At 37.9% G+C, this 25492-nt stretch overlaps 1 protein-coding gene across 1 annotated transcript in view; it reads right to left on the minus strand.

The window, feature by feature from the left end:
* Window positions 1-24130, minus strand: part of adora2b (adenosine A2b receptor) — a 52483-nt gene extending 28353 nt beyond the window's left edge. The window contains 2 exon segments of the mRNA XM_028806772.2: window positions 22530-23060; window positions 23794-24130. Coding sequence (XP_028662605.2) covers window positions 22530-22873 — 344 coding nt within the window. The 5' untranslated portion in view covers window positions 22874-23060; window positions 23794-24130.
* Between the last annotated feature and the right edge of the window lie 1362 nt (window positions 24131-25492).

Raw genomic sequence — 25492 nt, forward strand, 5'->3', positions numbered from 1 at the left:
TATGCTGATTTATGAACATGATTGATAAATTGATATTCACTAAAGTTATTAAGACAAATCATTTTTACATTTATAAAAGTGACTTACAAAAAAACTAGCCTGTTCTCAGAACCCACCTTGCCACATTTCTAAAATGAACACTTTCCATGGTAAAGACCAGCTGGAAATCATCTAGAAATCCAGCAATTTCTGAACCAAGAGACTTCACCTACAAAAAGTTAAAGAGACATACTGATTTAAGGAGGGTTGGAAAAATATAGACAAAGAATAGTATTTACCATAAGCGCTCATGTTCCTAATGGAGGAGCAGGGATGAGCTGTTTGACTGACTGTATGCAAAGAACACAGCAATGCATGGCTTTGAGGACAAGGCTGCAGTGGATGAAGATTGCCGTTTGTTTATTGTTAACTATCTACTTGTATCATAGTTGAGGGCAGTTTAACATTACTTTGCGCTTCAAGCGTGATTACACAATAGTCTCTGCCTTTAAGAACTTAACATGATGTTGCTGGTAACTTGCACATGGTCAAGTTTAAATCAAGTTTATCGTCATGTGTACATAGTAGTTTCACCCACTTTTCTTGTCTTGAAGATGAGCAGCCTATGATATGTTAAATCTGTAATACTGTGATAAGAATGAGTGCCAGTCAGCCTTAGGCATATAGTAAATTTAGGTAGAACACTGCTCTCCCCAAAGGAGTAGTATAAAACTGTTGCAGTTACTTCTTGTTGATTGCTCCAGTTATGATTAAATAGTACAGCACAAGTCAAGTATATCCACTTTCAACAAATATAGAGATGCGGTTTATACATGTTACAGCATGCGTGACTCATGAACAAGTGGTATGTTATAAAAGTCAATCTAAAAAATAGCAGATAATCATCAGTATATACATACAAACACAAAAATTATTTTATGTAGTATCTTGTTATAGCGACTGACAAAATAAGCTACCTTGCAAATTAAAATCTATTGAACAAGTATTTATATGCTGTACTGTATGTACATTATATTTACAGCACTAACATGTAAGATCACACTTCCTGTTCTTGTAGAGAACGAGTAGAAGATAAGCTAAAAAGCACAGTTTACAGTGAGAAAACAGAACAGGTAAAACATTTTTATTATTTATAGTGGCTTAATTTTAGACAATAAAGACACAAATGTAAAAGAAGCATCCAGTAATGGTCCACGGTGTGACATCAGTCACTTACAAACTATCACTTGATTCAAAGACATTGATGGTGAGAAAGGAAGAAAGAAGTTACCGTATGTTAAGGGTATTTAGAACTATAGGTTGTTTTGATTGTAAATGTCATGTATAGTTCAGATAATTACTTTAACTTATGTGACCCAAAGCAGATTATTTAGACTAAATAGGAAATGTAAATGGGAAAGTGAGGCAAGTATTTGAAAATGGAGTAGAGCTGTTATTCACGGATTTTGCTTACAGCAGGTATATCATTATTTTCTTATGTGCTGTAGGTCTAACAACAGGAAAACTGCAGTACAAGTACATATTCATTCAGGGGTATCAATCACAGAACATCTGTGATGACGCAGTTAGCCTTAATACCATTCCCACACCATTTTTAATCCCTACATTTGACCATCAAATAAGATAACAAAAACCTGGGGGCAAATTAAAATTTTCTTAAAATAAGCAGGAGTCATGTGAGAGCAAACTGTTGTAATTGGCATTTTTGTTTAATGTTTTCATTGGCTTCCTATAAGTGTTTATATTATAATTCTTTTCTGGGTTTTTTTAACCCAAATAATTTACTTTTGATGTTTACTTTTTTTAGAAAGCCTTCTTATTAATTTTTAGTATTTATTTTCTATACCATTTTGTGTAGTTTTGTTATAGTAGGTGCTAAGCCTTTGTAACTGCACTTGTCTTTAGGGGTCAAGGGTATAAAGGCCAGCATCATATACTTCCTGATATTCAAAATTAGAAAACCTGACTTGTATTTTGCTTTGCTTTTGATTTTTTTATGTAGTTTCCAGATTTCTTGCTTTACCTTTTAGACTTCACTTTTTGGTTTCTGTATTAGGCTATAATAAAAGATAGGACTAATTTGTTTATGAACTTCGCTCGGTTTCTGACTCACACTTCATTTCCCAATCCTTCATTAAAAATAAGTATTTCTGCCTTTTTCTAAAGGGCTTATCAAAACAGAGAGGTCACCGAGGATGAAGAAACACTAGAACTACAAGTCAAAATGGATCAATGTCAGTGAGCAAAAAAACAATGCCTGCTATTTATTTGTAAGTTAAAAAATAGTGTATTGACCAGCTGCTATTCAAGGTTTGTGAGCTGGTTCAGCACATAACAGGAGTGTTAAAAGTCTCCTCTAGCTCAACGGTAATGCTCTTTTCTTCTAATGACAGCGACCCAAGTTAAAATCCAGCTGGAAGACAAACATGAAATAAACTTAGTTCAGACTATTCTTAGCCACATAAGAACATAACAAGTATAACTAAAGATAGGATGTCAGTCAGTTCATCAAGCTTGTTTGGTTAACTAATAGCTAAATTGTTCCAATAACCGATTCAAATATTTTTAAAAAGTTGTCGGGGGTTTCCACTTCAACTACATGACTTGGTAGTTCCTTCCAGATTCCCAAGATTTTTTCTGTGAAGAAGAGCTTCCTGGCTTCAGTCTTAAATGCACCTTCCCTTATTTCCACATGTCCTTGCATGTGTGATTCACTATGTAAATAAATACATTGTGCTAGATCAACTTTATTGATGCCTTTGAAAATTCTTAACATTAGGTTTGCATACAAATTTCTGTGCTCAAAAGTAAAAGAGATTTTATTCCCTGAGCCTGTAAGACTATAATATGTGTTTTAGTTCAGCAGCAAAAGACACTTCAGGACAAGAAGAGAATAAATGTGGGGCACATGGCAACATAGCATCCTATCCTCAAGGCATGAACTCTGTCTGCAACCATTCTATTTATTCGTAATGTGTTGATGGGTAAACAACATGAAAAAATTCAGGAATTAACAGAAGGTAAAGGTTTATCTCACTGACCAGAGAATTTACACTCTTTGAATTAGCACAGCACAGCACAGCACAGCTCAATAAGCAAAAGTGTAGCAGATTCTATTATACGTGGATTTCTTCCACAACATTGTTCACACTAACCTGATCTCTACCATGAACAAAGGTCACTAATACACTGAGATTTGTGACTCAATAATATTTAGTACAACCAGAGTGTCATGTTTAAGACCTTGCTTAGATTCCACACTAAAATGTTACTTATACTTGAATGCAGTACAAAGAGCAGACACACAAAAAAGATCAGATTTATAAAACCACACGAACATCACGTTCAATGACAAGTTCCTTTATAATCTCAAATTAACTTAAATTTATATACTCGTGCACATACTTTTAGCTACTCCCTGTCACCACCCACAAGTAACCATTAATGATGTAAAAATGCCCTTTTTTTATATTTATAATGTAATCACCATATAAATTTGGCAGTGTTCCTAAGTAACGTCTTTACTACAAACCATGGGATAACACAGAAAACAAAACTTCAGTGGTTGTGGAATTGAGGTATTACTGACTGAAGTGGAAAACCACAAAAACATTATTTTTGCTGGCCTCTCTGTGGGAGTCAAAAATATAATAAAAAAAAAAAACAAGACTTGGAACAACTGACAGCAGTTCAGTACAGAGAGCAATGGCAGTGCCCTGACTGCCGCCAGTACACATTGTGGAATTGATGCACGCTGTATGTGCAAAACTGCAAGATAGTATGAACATTTTTATTGAGCTTATTTAAAAAAGAAATATAATAATTTTGCCAAGTAAATGTCAATGTTTCAATATATACAACTCTCTTTACATTCAACGCACAACATCCAAGTCTTTGAATTGCCATTGTGTTAATATGCTAAGAGAGATGGTCTGGGTCATCCATGTGGTCATCTTCCCCTGTTTCAAGTAGCACAGGGAGTCCATGTTTCAATGTTCTACCACTATTTTGTGCTGTATTGCAAAAGGCATCACACTGCGGCAAACTTTTGTCCAAACACCACCAGCCATGGCTCCACATTAGCAGTTGCCAACTACTTTTTGGCCCTTGGTTGCCAAGTACGTCAACCACTTTAGTGTTGTGCCGTTATTTTTGGCAGTGATTTGGAAGTTTTTTGTTTATGCTGATTATAGATTGTGTGTAAGTTGCAGTTTTGATTAAACGATTATGATTAAAATAAATTGTAAGCTGCGCACTTGCTTTTCTTTTAGGACGTAAAGCAAGTTAATAAATAGTGTATTGACCAGCTGCTATTCAAGGTTTGTGAGCTGGTTCAGCACATAACAGGAGTGTTAAAAGTCTCCTCTAGCTCAACGGTAATGCTCTTTTCTTCTAATGACAGTGAACCAAGTTGAAATCCAGCTGGAAGACAAACATGAAAGGCTTAAAAATCCTAAAGGAACCCGTAGCCACTACAAAGTGATGTCTGCTGTGTGAAAGCAAGTTGAAGTCTATGAATATAAAGGTACACTAGCTACAATGTGTCAGGCAAAGTACGGCCTGATGGAACTAAAGTGAAGACTATTTGGGACTACATACTTGATAAGACATGTAAGATTACATCACACAGCAGAATTCGCTGACTTGCAACAAATTTCATTATGTAGGAGTTAAAATGCTGTTCATTTGACACATTTGTTCTTTCAATTTTGATTGTTTATTCAAAATACCATAATGTTAATAAAACTAAACACCAATATATATTAAGGTGTAATAAGTATCTTTACTTTTATGTGGAATAAAAGAAACAAGAGTCATTATTTTAGAACCCCTATAAAATAAGGGTGTCAAACACAAGGCCCATGGACCAGATCTTTTTAATAATGCCCATTTCAGCAATATTCAAAACATGTTACATATGACAGGAGATAACTGTTAGCTTTCTCAATGGCCCCCTTTGCACATGCTTCATATACTGTATAAATGTTATTCATATATAATTTACATTGGCAACTACCATTAAACTGTGTCTCCACTGTCTGCTTGCACTTAACTGCGCAGCACAACAAGTAACCTGTAATAAGACTGGAAACTGACTGCTAACAAGAAAAAGTGAAAAAACGTTTACAACCTACACAGCCATAAAGAACTTTAGTGTTTAAGTATGATGCCAAACAGTGCTGAATTTAGGAATAAGCTAACCAAGCTTAGGGCCTCAAAATCCACAGGGGCCTTGTGCATTTTCAGAATTTTTTGGGGGAGCTTTTAAAATTTTATGTGTTTTTTTTAAGTGCACTGTAGCTTTTAATTATGTAATCAATAAATGTGTTGACATGAACAATGAAGGAAAGTTTTACTGAGCACTTCATTGTCCTTTCACCGGGTGTCACTAAAATGCCAACCTCTAAAATGTCTGCATATGACTAATGGATGTTTGAAATTTCCAGTAACTTTAAGCCTACTTTTACTCAAAGAAAAATTAAAAATTGCTTATGTAGGTTTCTGAGAATAAGCACATGTTCTTCATGAGGCCCTTGGTATTTAGTAGTTTTAACAAAATATTTTTTTTAAATCATTTGGACATGACCGTCTCAAACAAAACATCACAAACAATATTTTTGAAGTACAATTGATAAGGTTTTCTCCAGGCGTAAAACAGCCTGAATTTCTTAAAGAAATAGTCCACCTAAAAATGATGATTTTTCATTTGTTACTTGCCTCATGTAGGACATTTACCGGTTCAATGATTACTTAGCCATCCCCCTCTGCTATTTTCTGCATGTAATCATTCCACCTGGGACAGTTCAAACTTTCATTGGGATTTGGTTTGATATTCATATTACCATATCTACCACAACTGTTTAATGTCTTAGATGTGTAGCATATTATTGTATGACACACTAGTAACGGCGCACTCAGTGTTTGTGTTAAAATTACTTAGTACATTTTCTTTAAACTTTCAGTTAAGCTGGCACTTAAGTCTTCAATCTGTCTCAAGAATGATTTAAGATATGAAGTGACGTAGGGGAAGTGACGGCGAAGGTGGTAGGGATGAGAACAGCATCCATACACATGCACCGCACTGCCTCCTTGCTGGCCACTGCTGAGAGTTGATTCTACAATAAAATAAAAATAAAAAGAGGAATAACCTTAGAGGTCAATCATCACCCCAAAAGCAGATTGTAGACGTCACATAGTATATGTGTACGAAATTTCAGATCAATAGGTCAAATGGTTTGCAAGCTACAGGTGATTTAAAATCCTGAACAGACAAACGAACAGCCACGATAGCTTATTATATATAAAGATACATACACTAGACATGGTACCTGGCGAAGACAAGTAACGGAATAATTTAAAAATATTTGCTATCTTTGTACTTTAAGTACCTTTCTTCTGTATTTGCATATGTCCAAACCTCTCTTCTCCGGCACTTCCTTTCTCGAGTGTGTTCCTGTAAAACCTGCTTCTCAGACTCTGTCGTTACTTTTGAGGTAGCCAAACTGACTGTGAGGGACGGGACACAAGAACTTACTGTTTAGTAGATACATAGCAAGACACCCGTTACAATGGTAGGTCTGTCTGTTTCAAATTACATCGTTCATTTATTAACCACTGTTCAGCTGATACGCTACCCATTACATCTCCCTTTCTATCAACACAAACATAAATTGGTGCATGAAAAAGCAAATACAAAAATACAAGGGTTAGGCAAAATTTTAATTGAAAATCAATGTAACAAAGATTAGAGTATGAGATGTAGAAGGATTTCTAAGAACAAAAATAATGCATTTGGAAAAAAGAGCCTAGTTAAATATTACAGTTTAATAAGAAATAGATCTAAGCTGTGTAACAAGAGAGGACTTTAACTTGGCAATAGTAATCACTACTGGCCAAAACAAAGTCTGGGAAAATGTAAATACAGGTATGGAACACTAGTTGTATACAAATTAAATACCAATCACATAATTTGCTTGTTTTATTATTCACTTTACCTTTAGAGTAAACTCACAATAAAAGATTAATTTTGTAATTTTTTAATGCTCACTATAGACTACAGAAAATGTTAAAAACAATAAAATGCCATTAATAAAAATGACCAGATTTTCACATTATTTATCATTGTATTCATTGTGTATAATTAAGACGTTGCTTCTTTTTTTGTTTTAAAACTAGCTTGCATCAATTGCATATAGGAAACTCTGAAATTAACATTCTTCCATTTCCAGTCCAAGTTTTTATCATGCAGAGACTTTCTTGATGCACCCATTTCCTGTGACAGACTTCATAAACGTCTTAACATTATTTATTGTTTTTTCAGTTTTGTCATCTAGCTACCAAGTCCAAAAAGGCTGATGTCTAACTTATCATTGCCTCCCAAAGAGACCATTTGTCTGCACCTCTTCATTAATGTCTGGACAGTGTATTAATACAGAACTTGCAAACATTTTCATGTGTACACATGTCCGCAAATATAAAGGAAATTAAAAAGCCTCTCAGTGAATGCTGTAAGAGAAAATATGTCTCTTTACTCAATGTAACACTGCTATTATTAGAACACTAATGATAACACATAATTTTCTGTAACAGATATTTTCAGAATTTATACTAAAAACTAATGTATGTTTTTTGCTTGTTCTCACATCTCTGCTCTAGCCCTCTGACAGCACTTTTGATAATACAAATAAAAATAGAATTATTGAGAATTCTTGACAAACATTACACCCATGTGATCCATGCACATATATTACATATATGCTTTATTGTATCGGAACTTGTACAACAGAAAATGTTATTTAACTGGCAGCAGTATGGTGACACAGTAGCTACTAGTGCAACAGGGATATGGTTCAAATCCCAGTCTGGTTAATGGCTGTATGTAGTGCCCTTACTACCTATGCCTCCATTGATTACATTTGGATACTCCCAATTTTCTCTCACATCCTAAAGACACTAGGGGGCTCGGCCCCCTGCTCGCTTCGCTCGCCAACCCCTGGTGTTGTGAAATTACAAAGAGCGTGATGTATGAATGAGATATAGGATAGTGTGAAGGTGTAGATGACGCATATAGGAAGCAAATAAAGTTGTCCATGTCCAAAAACGGGCTCAGAGAGGTAGATGCCAACTTTGTCCATGGTTTGTCCTTGTGATTTGTTGATGGTCATGGCAAAGGCAGGTTTAATGGGGAATTGTTTCCGTTTAAGTGTAAAAGGTAATTCCAGGTCAGAACTTGTAAGGTCAATTTTAGGAATTAGAACAGTATTGTTAGCATGTGATCGTGTAGGAAGTTTTGCTTCAATAACATTGTGTGGCATGCTGTTGACGACTAAACGTGCATAAACCTTGTTTAGTGTTAAGGTTTCTTAATAGCATGATTATTGTTCCGTTTTTAAGGCTAAGATTGTGTTGTGGTAATCCGTCTGGGTTAATAGTGTTCAAATATTCTAAGGGGAAATTAAGATGGTCATTGTCGTCATCAGAGTCAACTTTGTCAGAGGTTAGAAAGAGCTTTGCCATTCCAGGAAGTAATGAAATGATGTGGTTATTAATGTGATCAACATTAATATTTTTTGGACATAATATAGTTCGTTGTGTTAAAAGGGATATTTGGTGTAATGAGATTGCTGTTCCAAATATCTCCGTAACTGTTTTGAAAGCAATGCCAATTGTCTGAGTATTTTAAGGTGGACTGAAGAATAGCCGAGCGCATGGCATGTGGAACAATAGCTAAGCACTGTGTAAAATCTCCTCCTAATAAAAGTACCTTTCCTCCAAAGGGAATATTATTATTCATTAACGTTTGTAGAAGTTTATCAATGGTGTTGAGTAAGTGACTGGATGCCATTAGATGCAAAAGCAAATGAACTATTGTAGGATCTAATGCAGTTCATAAAGTTTTTACTTTCAGGTACTTCGTTAGTTAGAAGCTTCTGTAGATATGCAGGATATGAATGTAAAGGAGGCAGTCTAATTTGACCCTTTTGACAACAACGTGTAAATTCATTACTTGTATTGCCAGTTGTTTCTTCAGGGAAGTTAAGTGAATGACAATGATTGCAAATGACATTCATTAATCCCAATGAATTTTCATGAATAGTGGAGTCATTATTGAACGCGTTGTCAGCTAACTGGCGCAATCTTTTAGCGGGTGTCTGTCGTTGATGTCCTTGACGTGTATCTGTTGTCTGTGCCGTTTGAGAGGCGCGTCGTTGTATGTGCAGGATTTGGGACGTGCTATTCTGGAGCTGTAATCGATTTGCCTGTGCTGTGTGAGAAGCCCGTTGCAGTTTACGGCGTTCATTGTTTGTATTGAGCCTTGCCCATTTTTGTATGTCGGTTAGTCGAGCTTTCTCTTTTTGGAGCCTTGCCTGCTTGTTTTCCGGCATTTCAGATGCGCGTTGTAGACGTCTGCGTTTATTTATTTTGTCCCTTCGCTGCCGTTTTTGTATCTCTGAGACTCGAGGTGTTTCGTTTTGAACCGTTGCCTGTTTCGATGTAGCACTTTGAGACACGCGCTGCATGCGTCTACGTTCATTGTGTCTGTCCATCTGCGCTCGTTTCTGTAACTGTGTTAGTTGAGCTTTGCGTTTTTGGAGCCGAGACATTTTTTCTTCCGGGGTTTCAGAAGCGCGTTGTAGGCGCCGACGTGTATTGTTTTTTTTCATGCGGGTTCGTGTGTTTGGTCCCGTCACTCGAGCTGTATCGTTTTGTACCCGAGATTGTGAATTCATGACTTGTTTGTTCTTCAGCGTTAGAAATATGGATAAGTAATAAGGAGGATCGCACTCACTGTTAATATGGAGCCTTTTCTGTGGTTGAACGGTTAATAGTGCATCAGTGTAATGAGATCGAGCTATGCTGCATAATTTAAATGTGTTCAGATGACGTATGTTTAATACGGATGGTTCGTTCAGTAATGGGGCTTTGTGTCTCATTTCTTATTTATGTTAGTGTGGTAGTGGGTCCGAATCCTCCTTTTTGTGTATGTTTCGTGTGCTATGTCCGTAGTCTGTCCCGTTTCGTGTCCAATGGGTTTATGTGGCGCTCGCGTCTGACTTCTTTTTTTTTTGTGTGCTAGGGGTGCGTTGCCTCACTTTTTTTATCTCTGTTAGTGGAGGGGGTGTTTGTGTGTCGTGGGTCTGAATCCTCTTCTTTGTGTGCGTACCGTTTCGTGTGCTATGTGGCGCTTGCGTCTGACTCCTTTCTTTTTGGTGTACTAGGGGCGCGTCGCCTCATTTCTTATTTCAGTTACTGGAGGGGGGGCTTTGTGTGTCGTGGGTCTCAATTCTCTTCTTTGTGTGTGTTCCGTTTCGTGTGCCATGGGCTTCGTGCGGCGCCGGCGTCTGACTCTTTTTTTCTATGTGCTATGGGCGCCTCATTTCTTATTTTACGTTGCTTTCCATCCGGTTTCCATTGCTTGGAAAGGGGGTTTTGTGGGGGCACCTGCGCAGTACGTCTTTTGCATCCACGGCCCATGTCCGGATGTCCCTGCGTCCATCCGGTTTACCATTCTCGTTTAGTAATATGGATACTGTACATATTAAGTTAATTGGTAACTCACAAATAGTCCATTGTGGTTTATAGAGTACGTACTGGTGGTGTGCCATACAAGGTTGGCTCTTGTCTTGTACCAGTGTAGCTGAGATTGCTTCCCATTCCCAATGGCCTTAGTATTAAATTACATTCCATTTAAAATCATGTTATTATGCTCCTGTCCCGTACCTATCCATCTTCTAATAAAATACTGCTTCCCAGGGCCAGACTTCACCAAACAGGTGGTTCTATCTGTTACAGAAGCTTTGCACATTTCAATTATGTACTGCAGGTCGCCGAAACTAGTGGCACTTTCATATGACATCATTGAAACCAGTCAAAGGCTTAATGAATTAAAACTGAAATGCCAAGCAAGATAAAAAGCTGAGGTCAAACTTTAGACTACTGCTATTCTTTGCTTTTCTGACATGCATGATTGGCAATTTTCAATGAAATAAGTTGTTAGTTTGAAAACCTAGAGTATCGATTGTTGTGTTCATGATTTCTACAAAGCTTCTGATAAACCTCTTTATTTCAAGCATTTTGTTATTCTTTTTAGTTTTATTCAGCTGTCTTCTTTATTTATCTTTTGAAATTTTACAAAATGAAGACTTCATGCATTTTGAGTGATAACATAGTAACATAATAGTCCTGGACATTTTAACAGGCAGACCCCAGTCAGTCAGACTGGGGAACAACAATTCCAAAACAATAAACATAAATATTAAATTAAATATTACATTTGTGGATGATACCACCATCTTTGGACTGATTTCTGGGGGTGACAAATCAGTATACATGAGTGAGGTGAATGGCCTTGTGAAGTGGTGTCAGGACAGTAATCTGTTTCTTAACACCAGCAAAATGAAAGATGATTATTGACACACAGAGGAAGAGAGGGTCAGCAACCACCACTGTATGTTGGAGAGACCGAGGTAGAGAGAGTGGTCACATTTAAATTTCTTGCCATTAACATCTCTAAGGATCTCACTTGGACCTACCACATCAGAGACCTGGCGGGGAAAGCCTGGCTGTGTTTGTATTTTCTGAGAAGGCTGAGGAACTTTGGTATGCCAAGCACTATCCTTAGCAACTTCTACAGATGTGCAATTGAGAGTATCCTCATCTACTCCATCATAGTCTGGTTTGGATACAGTACAGCATAGGAATGCAAGGTGGTACAAGTGATGCAAAGTATCATTGGAACAGCACTCCCTGCACTAGAGGACATCCATAACACCAGAGTTCTCAGGAAGGACACAACCCACTCACAACATGAACTGTTCACACTGCTACCATCAGGGACATGCAATAAGAGCATAGTAGCTAGAACATCGAGGCTAAAAGACACTTTTCTCCCTTATGCCGTCAGGCTTATAAATAGAACCTTAGATCTTCAAATGAGTGTCTGCTTAGAATTCCAAGAGCTAAACTTAAAAGAAGTGGTGAAGCGGCCTTCTGCTGTTCTGCGCCTAAAATCTGGAATAGCCTGCCAATAGGAATTCGCCAGGCTGATACGGTGGAGCACTTTAAAAAACTGCTAAAAACACATTACTTTAACATGGCTTTCTCATAACTTCATTTCAATGTAATCCTGATGCTCTGCATATTCAATTAATTATCATTACTATTCATGGTGGCTCCAAAATCCGTACTAACCCCTACTCTCTCTCCTGTTCTCTTTCTGGTTTTTGTGGTGGCGACCTGTGCCACCACACCTAATCAAAGCACCGTGATGTCTCTACATTGGTGGATTAAAGGCCAGAAGTCCACGTGACCGTCAACATCAAGTCCTTCCATGAGAACCCTGAATACAGTGAGGACTGATCATTTATGTTAGGTAGAATGCCTAGCGGGGGCTGGGTGGTCTCATGGCCTGGAACCCCTGCAGATTTTATTTTTTCTCCAGCCATCTGGAGTTTTTTTTGTTTTTTCTGTCCTCCCTGGCCATTGGACCTTACTTTTATTCTATGTTAATTAGTGTTCTCTTATTTTAATACTTACTTTCTTTTTTTCACTTTCTTCATCATGTAAAGCACTTTGAGCTATATTATTTGTATGAAAATGAGCTATAGAAATAAATGTTGTTGTTGTTGTAGAATCCATCCATTGCCCCTCCCCTCAGCGCTGCAGGGTTAGCTTGTATCTGAAGGACTGAAGGCCATCCTGAGTCCATATATCTGACGAGCTTACATTGAATCATTTATTTATTTGCATGTGCACTCTTACTTCTGTTTGTTTTTCCAGTTCTTTTTCACCTGAGTGTTTTTAATTTATTGTTGTGTATTCTTGTCAATTGTGGAGGAGTGCAGAATAAGATTTTCATTGTACTGAGTACATAAGAAGAATGTAAACCCTTCATGTCCTGTGCAGAAGTAAATGGACTCTTAATGTTGTAGAAAAAAATGCACTTGAAAAATTCATTAACATATTCACAAAACATGTTTTAGATAAGCTTCTGGTGTTTTAGCTTGGAAATGTATTTATTTATTTTCTATGCACTTTTTTTCTATTAACACACATACTACCTTAGAGCACTACTATGAAATGTAAAATATAAATACTTGCTAAATAAGGCAAAGGATTGCTGGTTGTGGCTGCTAGGACATAACAAATCTTTAATATAGAAGAACATTATAACCAATTTGTAAGATTATACCTAGACATTCCCAAATAGTATTTGGTTGAAGTTTGAAGGTCCATAAGTTTTCTCTTCACCAATGTCAAAATGTGCTTCATTAAGCTAAAGCACTTACAGCTGCCACCTGCTGTACCTACTTCTTCCATCAATTTCACTGCATGTTCTATCAGTTTATCCACATACAGCCTCTGCAGTCAGTCTAGTAACTCTTCACTTTACTTTGATGTCCTTTTAGTAATATAGAGTCCAAAACTGATTCCCTGTATTCCAAATGTTTTCTCAGAGGTCAATTATACATCTCAATGATAAACTCCCCAGACTTGAACTCTACAAAGGGGAGTAAATAATCTAACATTCTGTTAGCCTATATCAAATTTAATTTTCAATCCATTTGCCCAGTTTCAAAGATTCTTGTAGTCTACAGCCATTGTCTGCAGGACAAATTATTTCACTCCCTTTGAATGACAGCACCTCCTAGCATGGTGCACAAACCCTGGCAACACCCTGCACTTTTCTACTTTTCCCACCAGCTAAACAGTAGGGCATTTGTGTTGTCATCCCCTGCCAAGTTTCTCATGAATTAAAACCTTCGTCTCTTTTGAGAATGATTGTGGCTCAGACATATCTGTTGGTGTCTTTAAATAAGCAAAAGAAAGAGCAGGCTAGGTCTTCATTTTCACGCCCCCTTATATATACAAAAAAATTATTTCTACCTCTCTGAAATGTATTGATAATGTAAACACTGAGACTTGGCAATTTTTTTAGTTGCCTGGTATACAAAACTAATGTCTCAAGCCATCCAGGAGCAGCCTTTCTACAGTAATAATGCAGCTGTGACCAGTATTTATTTTACATGTGCCTAACTTGCAAGTACAGCAACTATTGTGAGTTTAAGAAAACAGGTGAGGAAACTATATTCACAGTTATGTTGTGGTGTATCTGCTTAAAAAAAAGCAGAGAAAAACGAATTAAAAAATCAAAAGTGATCATTTAACATATGTTATAAGCCTCTGCTGTGCATATTAGGTGTTTAAATTACCCCCACACATTTTAAATGTCATTTAAGCCCAGGTGTCTGCTTCTACTGGCAACCACAATAAGCCAGAGTTTTTAAGAAAACAGTTTTTGTGATTTCATCATAAAGATCATCAGCTCCAGCTGGCACCAGGCTTCATTTCAAAATGTGTACACTCACATTTTTCCTCTTCCTTCCACCAAGAACAATAAAATTTAAGGATCCCAGCACAAGGAAATCACAGCTGCAAAATTGAAAGATGGTTAAAAGAAGCTTTTTTCTATTTTCATTTGAAGAGTTCAAGAAGAATCTTGCCAATAAGGACATGCATTTTAAGAAATTCATTTTCCTTTAATATGTGGGAGGTGAGCTATTTACAAAGTAAAAATGTTTGAGCTGCTGAATATTCATTTCAGTGTTCATACCAGGGCTGAAAACCTCTTTTGGAATACAAAACCACATGGCTTCATGTGAATAGAGGGATTAGCTTAAATATAAAGTGCAGCTTCAGTAACATTCATTAAAGAGCCTGCTTTTGGACAAAAAACTGTACAATAAAGAAAATAGGTGAACTGGTACAGCATCACAGTGAGCTTTGGAAGTCATCAGAGTAAATTTAACAACATAAAAGTAACACTTGGGAAATGAAAACAGACACAAAATACCTTACTTAGCCTCTTTCTTTTTTAATTTAAAATCAGTAAGTACCATACCTACTGTGGACCATATAGAGCGCAATCTCATCCCCACAAGACTCCTGCATGAAGCAATACAGTTTTAGTTCTCATTATGGTCCCCATTCACTGTAAGATGACAATAGCAATATTCTTTAAAATCAGCTTGCTATAAAAACACTTCTGAAGATTTCACTTCGAGATCAATTACAAAAGGAAAAGCAGGCCTAATTTGACTTAAAGATAACGATGATAAATGTATGTTTGAGGACCATTACACCATCATTAAAATTCAGATGCAAGAAACAAAAAAAAAACAAAAGATGACATCATGATCTTAGTGGAACAGAAAAGTGAATGTCACCATCCCATGAAGTAAACCCAAATAGAAAACCGCTTCTCCTTTGGGAAGCCATAGACACACACATAAACTAAAGATCAATCCAAAAAAGTAGTTAAAAAAAATTACAGATGTACCCACATCTGCAACTTAAACTTAAAACAGTCCCTCAGTTCTGACCATTTCCCTATAAATCCACTTTGTATGGCACTAGAGTGTAACTCAAAAAATAAAAGAAACAACCTCTAACATATAAATATTAAGCTGGATGCACTAATGTGAATGGCTAGAGTAATACAGGAATAGCTACAGGCTAGGGGTCTCCACTCCAGATGCTGCTTACCCAATTAGATACATGTTGCAATATTTCTATAATAATGTAACATTCTTAAAGCCATTTATTCCAATTCAGCCTTGTTTTATAATGTATTTAAAAGCCATACTTATGCAGAATTAGAGACATTTGTCAAGTAAAAGTAAAACTTGCCAATATATAAACAACATAAGTTGACATTTTAAAGTATATATTAATTGAACTTAAGTACAAGCACAGTAAATATAGGATCTCCCCCCAGATTTATATCCTTCCGTCCATTCATTTTCAAAACCCTATTATCTGGGGCAGGGTCACAAAGAAGCTAGTGCCTGTCCTAGCATGCATCTGGCACAACACAAGAACAAACCCTGAACACAATGCCAGCCTGTTGCAGGGTGAACACACACACCAGGGGTCTTTTTAGCAATGCCAATATAACTTGCATGTCTTTGGACTGTGGGAGGAAACACACACAAACATGAGAACATGCAAACTGTGCAGGGAGCACCTGGGACTTGAAACCCTGTTCTCTTGTTGTGAAATGCTACCACTGTGGCCACCATGCCCAAAACCTGTTTTACATATAGTCAAGAAAGACGTCTTACAAACTTAAAATAATTCAGACTACCTTCATTTTGTGTGTGACTTGTATTACAATCACTAAAGTATGAGCCAACTAACTTCATCTTTGAAGCAGTGGCATTCAGCATGAGCAGACATCTTAATGACTACAGTATATGCTAATTCATTAGGGAGGTGTACAGGCTTGCTCCACTTTAAGACGGAGATAATTCCTGAAAACTCATTTGTAAAGTAAACTTTTGTAATGGACACAGGCTGTTGCAAGCCAGTTTCTAAATGCAGGAGCATCACCTGTGGAAATATTGAAGACTGGAGCTGTCCATTTCCAGCATCCAGACCTGTCCCAAACAAACAGCTCCTCCCCATTTGGCAGGCTGCTGGAGGATGGTGTCTAAACAAGGTGGCATCAGCTGTGGAAATAACTGACAAAGAAATTGCATGTCGCCAGTGTTGACTGCAGTGAGGTGTAGATAGATGTATTGAACTTTATTTGTCCGCAGGGGAAATTTCGCTTTTTACAGAAGCTCTTTAAATACATAAATACATGCATAAATAGGAAAATAAATATACATACACACACACTATAGTCTGAAAACATGCCAGAATGACTACAGCGCAAGAAAATTATAATAAAAGGAAACTGACTCGTTACAGTCACTTGAAGCAACTGCGTAGATGATCAGGTGGTAGCACCAGTGGCACACAATTGAAAATCATTCCAGATTCTTTATATGTGCAAATTTTCCTAAAGCATGAGAGCCAGTATTTTAGATAACTGACTGAGGTAAAACATTATATATATTTGTGTAGACATTTGTTTTCTGGTATATAATGCAGTACTGAATGTGTCCAGCTAAATATATTGTAGTACAAGTATTCATTTTTGTTTGAAAATGTAGTGAAGTAAAAATAAACAGAAAATGTTATGCTCAAGTAGAAATATTCCCAAAACATACTCAAGTACAGTAACAACGTACTTCTACTTCATTACTATACAACAGTGAAATTCTGGGTTGCTAAGTCTATTATAGCAGCACATACACACTCACTTTCACATAGGGCCAGTTTAGAATCACCAATCAATCTGAAAAAAGAAAGAAATCACTTTTTAACTCAAGAGAACAAGGAGCACAATAAATGAAATACTATAAAGCCAACAGGTGTATATATGCCATTTTGGGATAACACCACATACAAAGTGATGAATGCTTGTGGTTTGTGGTCAGTCTAGAACTCACTACCACATGCTGATCTGCGCAGTATTGGGACTGCAAAACACTATAGTTACTAACATACAAATTAATTCTATATACAACTGTTTAACAACATACAACCGTTCATCTGAGGATATCCCATTTTTTATTTTGAGTCTCCCAAGTTACGCTGACTTGGGGAACTCAAGCTGATGCTTAAGATAAACAAGAAATTAACCCAAGGACTTCAGAAATGTTTCTATTTAAACTTAAAGAAAAACATCACTTCACATGTTTACAATCAGACACACTTACTAAAAATGGGAAAAGGAGTAAAGGTTTCAGGGGTCCTGTAAGGACAGCCACATGAATTGACACTTCTTTTTTGCCATAATGTCGAAGGGGTCTTTATTTTGCAACTTTGTCTGGAATCAACAGCAACTACCTCTTCCCCTGGTAGTGTAAAGCTGAAGGAGACACCACTCCCTAACAAAATTGTTTTTATGTGAATCATTGGCCATTAGCTTTCTCTTTAACTTAAGCTCTAGTATAAGAAAGATCCAAAAGCAACAAGGAAAGGTAGATTACACAGTTTTGAATTTCTTTACTATGAGAAACAAATTACCGCCAATGAGCTGTGCCTAGAATCACAGCCACTCTGACATCGATCTTTGCACCTCTCCTGAAGTCAGATATTGATTGGATCCAGTTTTGACTGGAGAGGCAGATGATAAGGAAAGAGCAATTTAGGGGGCCGCATTTCCTACAAGCTCCCTGTGGACTTCTGACTTGAGACTCATTAGTATTTTCTGAAGTGTGGGATCATTAAGATGTTATCATTGATGCACACTTCACTGGCAAAACAAAAGCAATGTCTACAGCAAGGCAGCACACAACTGTCACAATGATACTCTCATCACCTCTGCTGCAGATGTCACATCCTTATTCTTTTTGTCACTCCAACTTAGCAGTTGGTGTCTTCGGCCTGCTTTTGGCACATAGTTTAAGGGCAGATTAATGGGGTACTTTCTGGTCAGTCCAATGCAAACAAGTAACTAAAATTAATCATGTTTGATATATTTTCATCACAGAAAAGCTCAAGGGAAACCTTGTATTAAAATCTGAATGCAGATAGCCACAAGTAAATGTGACTGCCATTGACAGAGTCACTTAGAATTGTTCTACATCACTCCCTCCAGTCAAATCAAAGCATCAGCTTATCTGCTGTTTTTGTAGTATTTATAATATCACTATATGCAATGCATTTACAAACATGTTAAAGGATAAGTCCAACATTTACTTGTGGTGGAGAGAAAAAAAGGTTGTGTCTCAGCGTCAGTCACCAAAGTCGGGTGGTAAAGCAGTAGCCTGGTGAGCTGTGTGGTGAGCCAATCAAGGCTAGTGTATACTTACCCTGTTCTATCACCACAAGTGTTGCCAACAGAGTATTGCCAATGGTGTATGAACTGAGCAGGTGTCATTAATCCGATTGATCTAATTAAAGGGTGGCAGAAGTCCAAACTTTATAATGGCAGAATCTAGTGGAAGGTAGGAAACAGTTCTGGATGGGATGCCAGTCCACTGTGGAGAACACTAAATTTAACACCACCAATTCACTTAGGATGTGAAAGAAAATCATACACACACAGTAAGTCCAAATTCAAACCAGTCTATGGAGCTGCGAGACCATACAAAAAAAAAAAGTGAGGAAATGAGCATGTGGTGAACAGTGTGAAACACAACACACCATACAATACAATACAATTTATTTTTTGTATAGCCCAAAATCACACAAGAACCATCATCTTGGGTTTGCAATAGAAGACAAGGATAACCACTAAAAAACAACTTATACTCATATTTATTAGTAGTGGATTGAGTGAGGAATCCTGGGTGTATTTTCTCTGAAATATTAGGAACTCATTATCAGGCCAAATGGCAGTCTCAAGGAAGCACTAGTGCCGCTTAAAGTAAATGTTTAACCAGAAATTGATACAAAAAAATATTTTACTGTTTTAATATTTATATTGACCAAACATAATTTGATGTATCCTTACCTTCTAAATAAAAGTGAACAAAACTGAAATTCATACTGAAGTCAAAACTCTACTGAATTCTCAAACCACCCTACCTTAGCCAGTATGAGAATTCAGTCTACTCGTCGACTCAGATATATTACCCTGAAGGTTTTACATTTCCTTTGATTCACTATATGTATAACACATTTCATTCCTCATGTAATATCAATGCTGCTACTAAGTGTTCTTATTGTGAAGAGCAGTACAGTATGTGAAACAATAAGCTCAAATTCTTTATTATTTGTCTTAACATGGTTAGTCAGCTTGACACAGTCTTTTTCTTTTTTATATTGAGTGCATAAAGATTTATAAAGGTGGAGACTGCAGTCATACCAACTCATGACAAATACACAATTCACAGGTGGACATTTTGTGAAAGCTAAATCAACAAGCAGGCATAGCAAAAGAACACCAGCACTTTGACGCTGATGATTATCATGGATTAGAATACACATAAATCATCAGTTGGTTTTATTTTAGATCAGAATAAAGCTGAGTGCACACTGGATTCAAATATAATTGCACTTCTTTTTAGAATTAGCCAGGCCTCCATTGCTCGCCTACAGCTGGTGCAAAATGCCGCTGCTCGATTTTAAACTGGCACAAGAAAGCATGAGCATGTTACCCTGATTTTGGCTTCCCTTCACTGGCTTCCGGTTCGTTTCCGAATCCATTTTAAGATCCTTGTATTTGTTTTTAAATCCTTTAATGGTTGTGCCCCATTTTACTTGTTGGAACTGCTACACCCTTATGTACCGTCTCACTATCTCAGGTCAGCAGACCAGATGCTTTTACATGTTCCTAAGGCACGATGCCACGAGGTTATCGGGGCTTTTTCAGTTGCAGCTACAAAATTCTGGAACGATTTGCCGTTGCACATTAGGCAGGCTCTCACTTGCTGACTTTAAATCTTATTTAAAAACGCACTTTTACTCTCTGGCCTTTAACCCAGTATGATATCTTGACTCTCTGTGTATTTTTTATTATGAATCTCTTCAGCTCTTATGTGTTTATAGGTTTCTGTTTCTTTTCCCTTTGGTTATTGTTTGTCTGATATGTTGGATTTTTATTGTACAGCACTTTGGTCAGCCTTGATGTTGTTTTTAAAGTGATAAATAAATAAATAAACAAACTTCAGTAGTAACAAATAATACAACTGGATTTTCTGACAACTGCACGGAGGTGGCTGCTCTTTTAAATGCAAATGATTAACCGACATTCAAACTATGTCTAAAAGACTTGAACCCAAGCTCAAGATGTACAAGATCCCACTGAAATCAAAACATGTTCAGGCAGAAGCTGATGTTTAGAAAGTCAAAGGTAAAACACAAAAGAGGGAGGCAGAAAACAAACATGAGGTATTGTACCATAATGGAAAATGCTGAAATGTATCTCTAGGAAATGAAAGATATTGTTATTGACTGAAAGAGCAGCCGACATGCTCGTGTCAATGATGGAATAAGTTTGATCTGTTCTTAGGTCCCTGCTGAGCTGCCGTGTATGTTGGTTGTTTCAGCAGTTAGTGACTAATAGCAATGCATAAAGCCTTTTTGGCAACAGAAATATGAGGGCTGTTAGTTTCACTATTTCTCATAGTTTGTGATACATGACAATGAAATAGCTTTTACCCTTGTTGAAAATATACAACAATCAAGACAAACAAAATCAGTAAAGCTTAGTTGTTTGATTTTTTAAAAACACTCAAAAACAATTAAAATTAATTTTCATGACTGGTAGAGCTGCAAAGTGTGCACACTGATGCAGTCAACTGGGTTACTACTATTATCTCACAGCAAATCTCTCATATTTAATCCTCAAACCTTCAGTTGGTCTCAGTACATTTCTACTGGTCTTTTTAAATAAAACTGAAAAATGCTGACATCCATCCATCCATCCATCCACTGAGTGAGAGGAGAAGCCTGTCACTCTAATGTTCTTGTGTTGGAATTCACTATATGGACTTAATAATAATAGCTCATCTGTGTCATCAGGATGGTATGGTTGTTAGCACTCACGGTTCCCTGTGATGTTTGTTTGTACGCACGTGGGTTTCAGATACTGCAGTTGCCACACATTCCAATGATCCATATGTTAGGCTGATATACCCTGTGTGACTGAATGAGCCTGTAACAGACTAGCACCAGATCCAGGGTTGGTTCCTTCCTTGTCTCTAATCCTGCCACAGTAGTCAACAGACTCAAGAATAGACTATTGCAACTTTGTAATGGATTAAGCCAGTTTGTTGTTTATTTTTTTTCCTGTCTATAGGTTTTTTATTGTGCTAACTTGATAACTCTGTTTATCTTTTTATTTGGTGTACAATACTTCTGATTTTTGCTTCCATATAAACCTATTTATTATGCCTCTTTTTCTGTGCCTCTGCTATTTTGAATTTTCCTAAAACACTTGGAGCATGTGAAAAGTATGTAGAAATAAAATGTATTATTATACTAACTAAGTGATAGACTGCTTGTAATATGGTAAACGATGGTATACTGCATTGATATGTATTTACCTCTGGTCACATTAGGATGGAGATGTAACTTTTTTGGATTTAAAAAAAAAAAAAAATCGCAAACAATACAAGATGGTTCGTATCCTTATCATCTGTAAGTAGACTATATCACTGCCATTGCTAATAAGCACCTAATATGCCTCATTTCTGAGAAGATTGATGGAGTATTTCACTCGGCTGGCTGACACATTAACATTTTTTTCATATTTTCCCTAGCATTCATGTAAAAAAGAAAAAGCAACTTCTTAAAAAATTGCCCACAAGGGTCTTAGAGGCTGACTAACCCCTCTGCAAATTCACACTGTTCAGAGCTCTGCAAAACTCAAGCAGTTCAACTGCAAGAAACACAAGTTTTCCTTTGACTCATTGCTGTTACTGGCATATGTTGTACTTAACTGTAAAGCCCTGGTATACCACAAAGTGTTTACTACTCCACTAGCCAAGCTACAAGCATTCTGTGTGACTAAGTATCTTCACCAGCTGCACTGAAACCATCCTGCCCTGACGGTTAAGTATTTTAGGTATTTCCTCCTGCTTAATTTTCACAACGATATTTTGAGTGTTCTTATATGAATACTAATAAATAGATGTTAGCAGACTGGCATATTGCTGCCTAAGAGCTGAAGAACAAGTGTCACCTACCTGAGGGGGATTTTGACAGCCAGGTACCTGTCAATTGCAACTGCAAGCAGGCTGAAAATTGAGCTCTGTGTCAAGACAAGGACGAAACAGGCAAGAAACAGGCAGCTGTAGAACTCGGAGGAGAAGCCAGTGCTGATGGTAATGGCAAAGGGAATGGCGAGGCACCCCACTAGAATATCGGCCACAGCCAAAGACACTAAAAAGTAGTTTGTGGCATTTTTCAGGGTGCTGTTGATTGAGACCGCCCAACACACCAAAACATTGCCTGCAATGGCCAGGACCGCTATAAACAACTCAGTCACAACATACAGCTTATTCACCTCAAATGGGGACTGGCTACTCATTTTCTGGAATGCCAAGTGACATTACGTAAGTACCCAGCAGCGAAACTCCCATGAGCGGTAGAATCCAGAGGCCAAAGAGTCAACTGTAATCCAATTGGGTCTATGATGGCCATCCATGAGGCTGGGGGCTCAGGGATCAGGGTTCACTTCTATTTGGGCTGCTTATCCTGAGTCCTTCCCTGAGTTCCTAAAGAAGAAAGTGTGAAAACTGTCAATTTTTATGTGGCATCTTTTATATTGCATCATATTTTACTAAACAAACATGATTACAATTTAATTAACAATGGCAGTGATAAATTAGAATATATTACTTAAATGTGACACCAGGGTTTCAAAAACAATCCTGATGCAAGATCCGCTGTGAAATCTAGCATTACACATAAAAAAGAACATTTCCATAAATTAATAAAACTCCTCGAAAGTCTTTCAAATTCATTTGAGCACATTTTTTAACGTTTAATTCGTACCGACATTGGTATGATTAATAACACAATCGATATAAAATTACTGATTAACAAATTCATATATAAATGCATTAAAGCATCGTGTCTTCACCTCGAAAAAAGAGACACAGGAGGGAAAAAATACGAGGCAGTCCGAACTGGGGACTCAATCACACAGTCATCTGAAGTTTATCGAACCCTCCAACGTGAGCGCACAAGCGATCCGCGACCACCAGGCTTGCGAAAGCGCAAGCAGGACTGAGGCGAAACTTCAACAGCACCAGGTGACGAAAGGCAGAAGACGCGCGCCGAGTGCAGCACTGCGTTGTCACGGATCGGGTCGCTCGCTTGATACCACTTTTCGCGCCCACTACCTGTTGACCATCTTTACAGCGCACCCGAGAACAGAAGAATAGAAAAGTTCACGAAGAAACGCCAACATGGCTGTGCGTAGAGAATATTTTTTGTTTGTTTTACCTTTGTGAGCATTCTGCTCTGTACACAAGTGCCGACTCGGTTGCAGTTTGAACCGTCCGCCGGTGACTCGCACTACATCTGGATATGCATTCTCAGCCCGTCGAACGGTAAGTTCTGTCAAAGAGACTTGGAACTGTTCTGGCAGCGGTCGACCCCACACTCCTTTAGCAGCCGCTTCACGTCTGTCTGTGCACTTCAGTCGTGCTTGGGATGCTCTGCTCGGCTAATGAGTAGCTACGCCTTCGCAGTGAACATCTGTGCGCTCATTTGAGCACATGGGCTTAAAAGAGGGAGCACGTCAACTGTCTGGAGAATAAAGTCCCCGCCCCGGGAGGCAGGCAGGCAAGCAGGCAGGGCATTCGCTTCTTTCTTTCTTTCTTTCTTTCTTTCTTTCTTTCTTTCTTTCTTTCTTTCTTTCTTTCTTTCTTTCCTTCTTTCACCACATATTCACGAGCCCTGATTTAATGTACACTTTTGGAATGTGGTATGGCCATAGCAGGATTTCACCTTCTTTTAACATATGTCCATGAAGCTCTATAGAACTTAGTGAAAATTCAACATTTGTCACAAACGTTCATAAGCAAGTCTGAGCAATGCAACGGATAGGAATCATTCTATTTAAACTTAACCCATGACCCTTGTACCAATGTTCTGTCTTGCAGAGGGAAATATGGGTCACTTTGCTTGTTTATCTATAGATAGATTGATAGATACTTTATTAATCCCCAAGGGGAAATTCACATACTCCAGCAGCAGTATACTGATAAAAACAATATTAATTAAAGAGCAGTAAAAACGCAGTGCAAGTTAAAAAAAATGCAAGGTGGAGAGTGCAAGGCAGGTATAATAGACAATAATCTTGTATAGTGTTAACATTTACCCCCCCTGGTGGAATTGAAGAGTCGCATAGTGTGGGGTAGGAACGATCTCCTCAGTCTGTCCCTGAAGCTGCTCCTCTGTCTGGAGATGATACTGTTTAGTGGATGCAGTGGATTCTCCATGATTGACAGGAGCCTGCTCAGCATCTGTCGCTCTGCCACAGATGTCAAACTGTCCAGCTCTGTGTCTACAATAGAGCCTGCCTTCCTCACCACTTTGTCCTGGTGTGAGGTGTCCCTCTTCTTTAAGCTGCCTACCCAGCACACCACCGCGTAGAAGAGGGCACTCACCACAACCGTCTGATAGAACATCTGCAGCATCTTATTGCAGATGTTCTAAGGATGTATAGTCGGCTCTGTCCTCTCTTGCACAGAGCATCAGTATTGGCAGTCCAGTCCAATTTATCATCCTATTTGCACTCCCAGGTAGGTCTGTACCTTCTGCACACAGTCACCTCTGATAATCACAGGGTCCAGGAGGGGCCTGGGCCTCCTAAAATCCACCACCAGCTCCTTGGTTTTGCTGGTGTTCAGGTGTAGGTGGTTTGAGTCGCACCATTTAACAAAGTCATTGATTAGGTCCCTATACTCCTCCTCCTGCCCACTCCTGATGCAGCCCACAATAGCAGTGTCGTCAGCGAACTTTTGCATGTGGCAGGACTCCGAGTTGTATTGGAAGTCCGATGTATATAGGCTGAACAGGACCGGAGAAAGTACAGTCCTCTGTGGCGCTCCTGTGCTGCTGACCACAATGTCAGACCTGCAGTTCCCGAGACGCACATACTGAGGTCTGTCTGTAAGATAGTCTAAGATCCATGCCA

The sequence above is a fragment of the Erpetoichthys calabaricus genome, chromosome 8 (genome assembly GCF_900747795.2).
Source record: "Erpetoichthys calabaricus chromosome 8, fErpCal1.3, whole genome shotgun sequence".
Classification (NCBI taxonomy): Eukaryota; Metazoa; Chordata; class Cladistia; order Polypteriformes; family Polypteridae; genus Erpetoichthys; species Erpetoichthys calabaricus.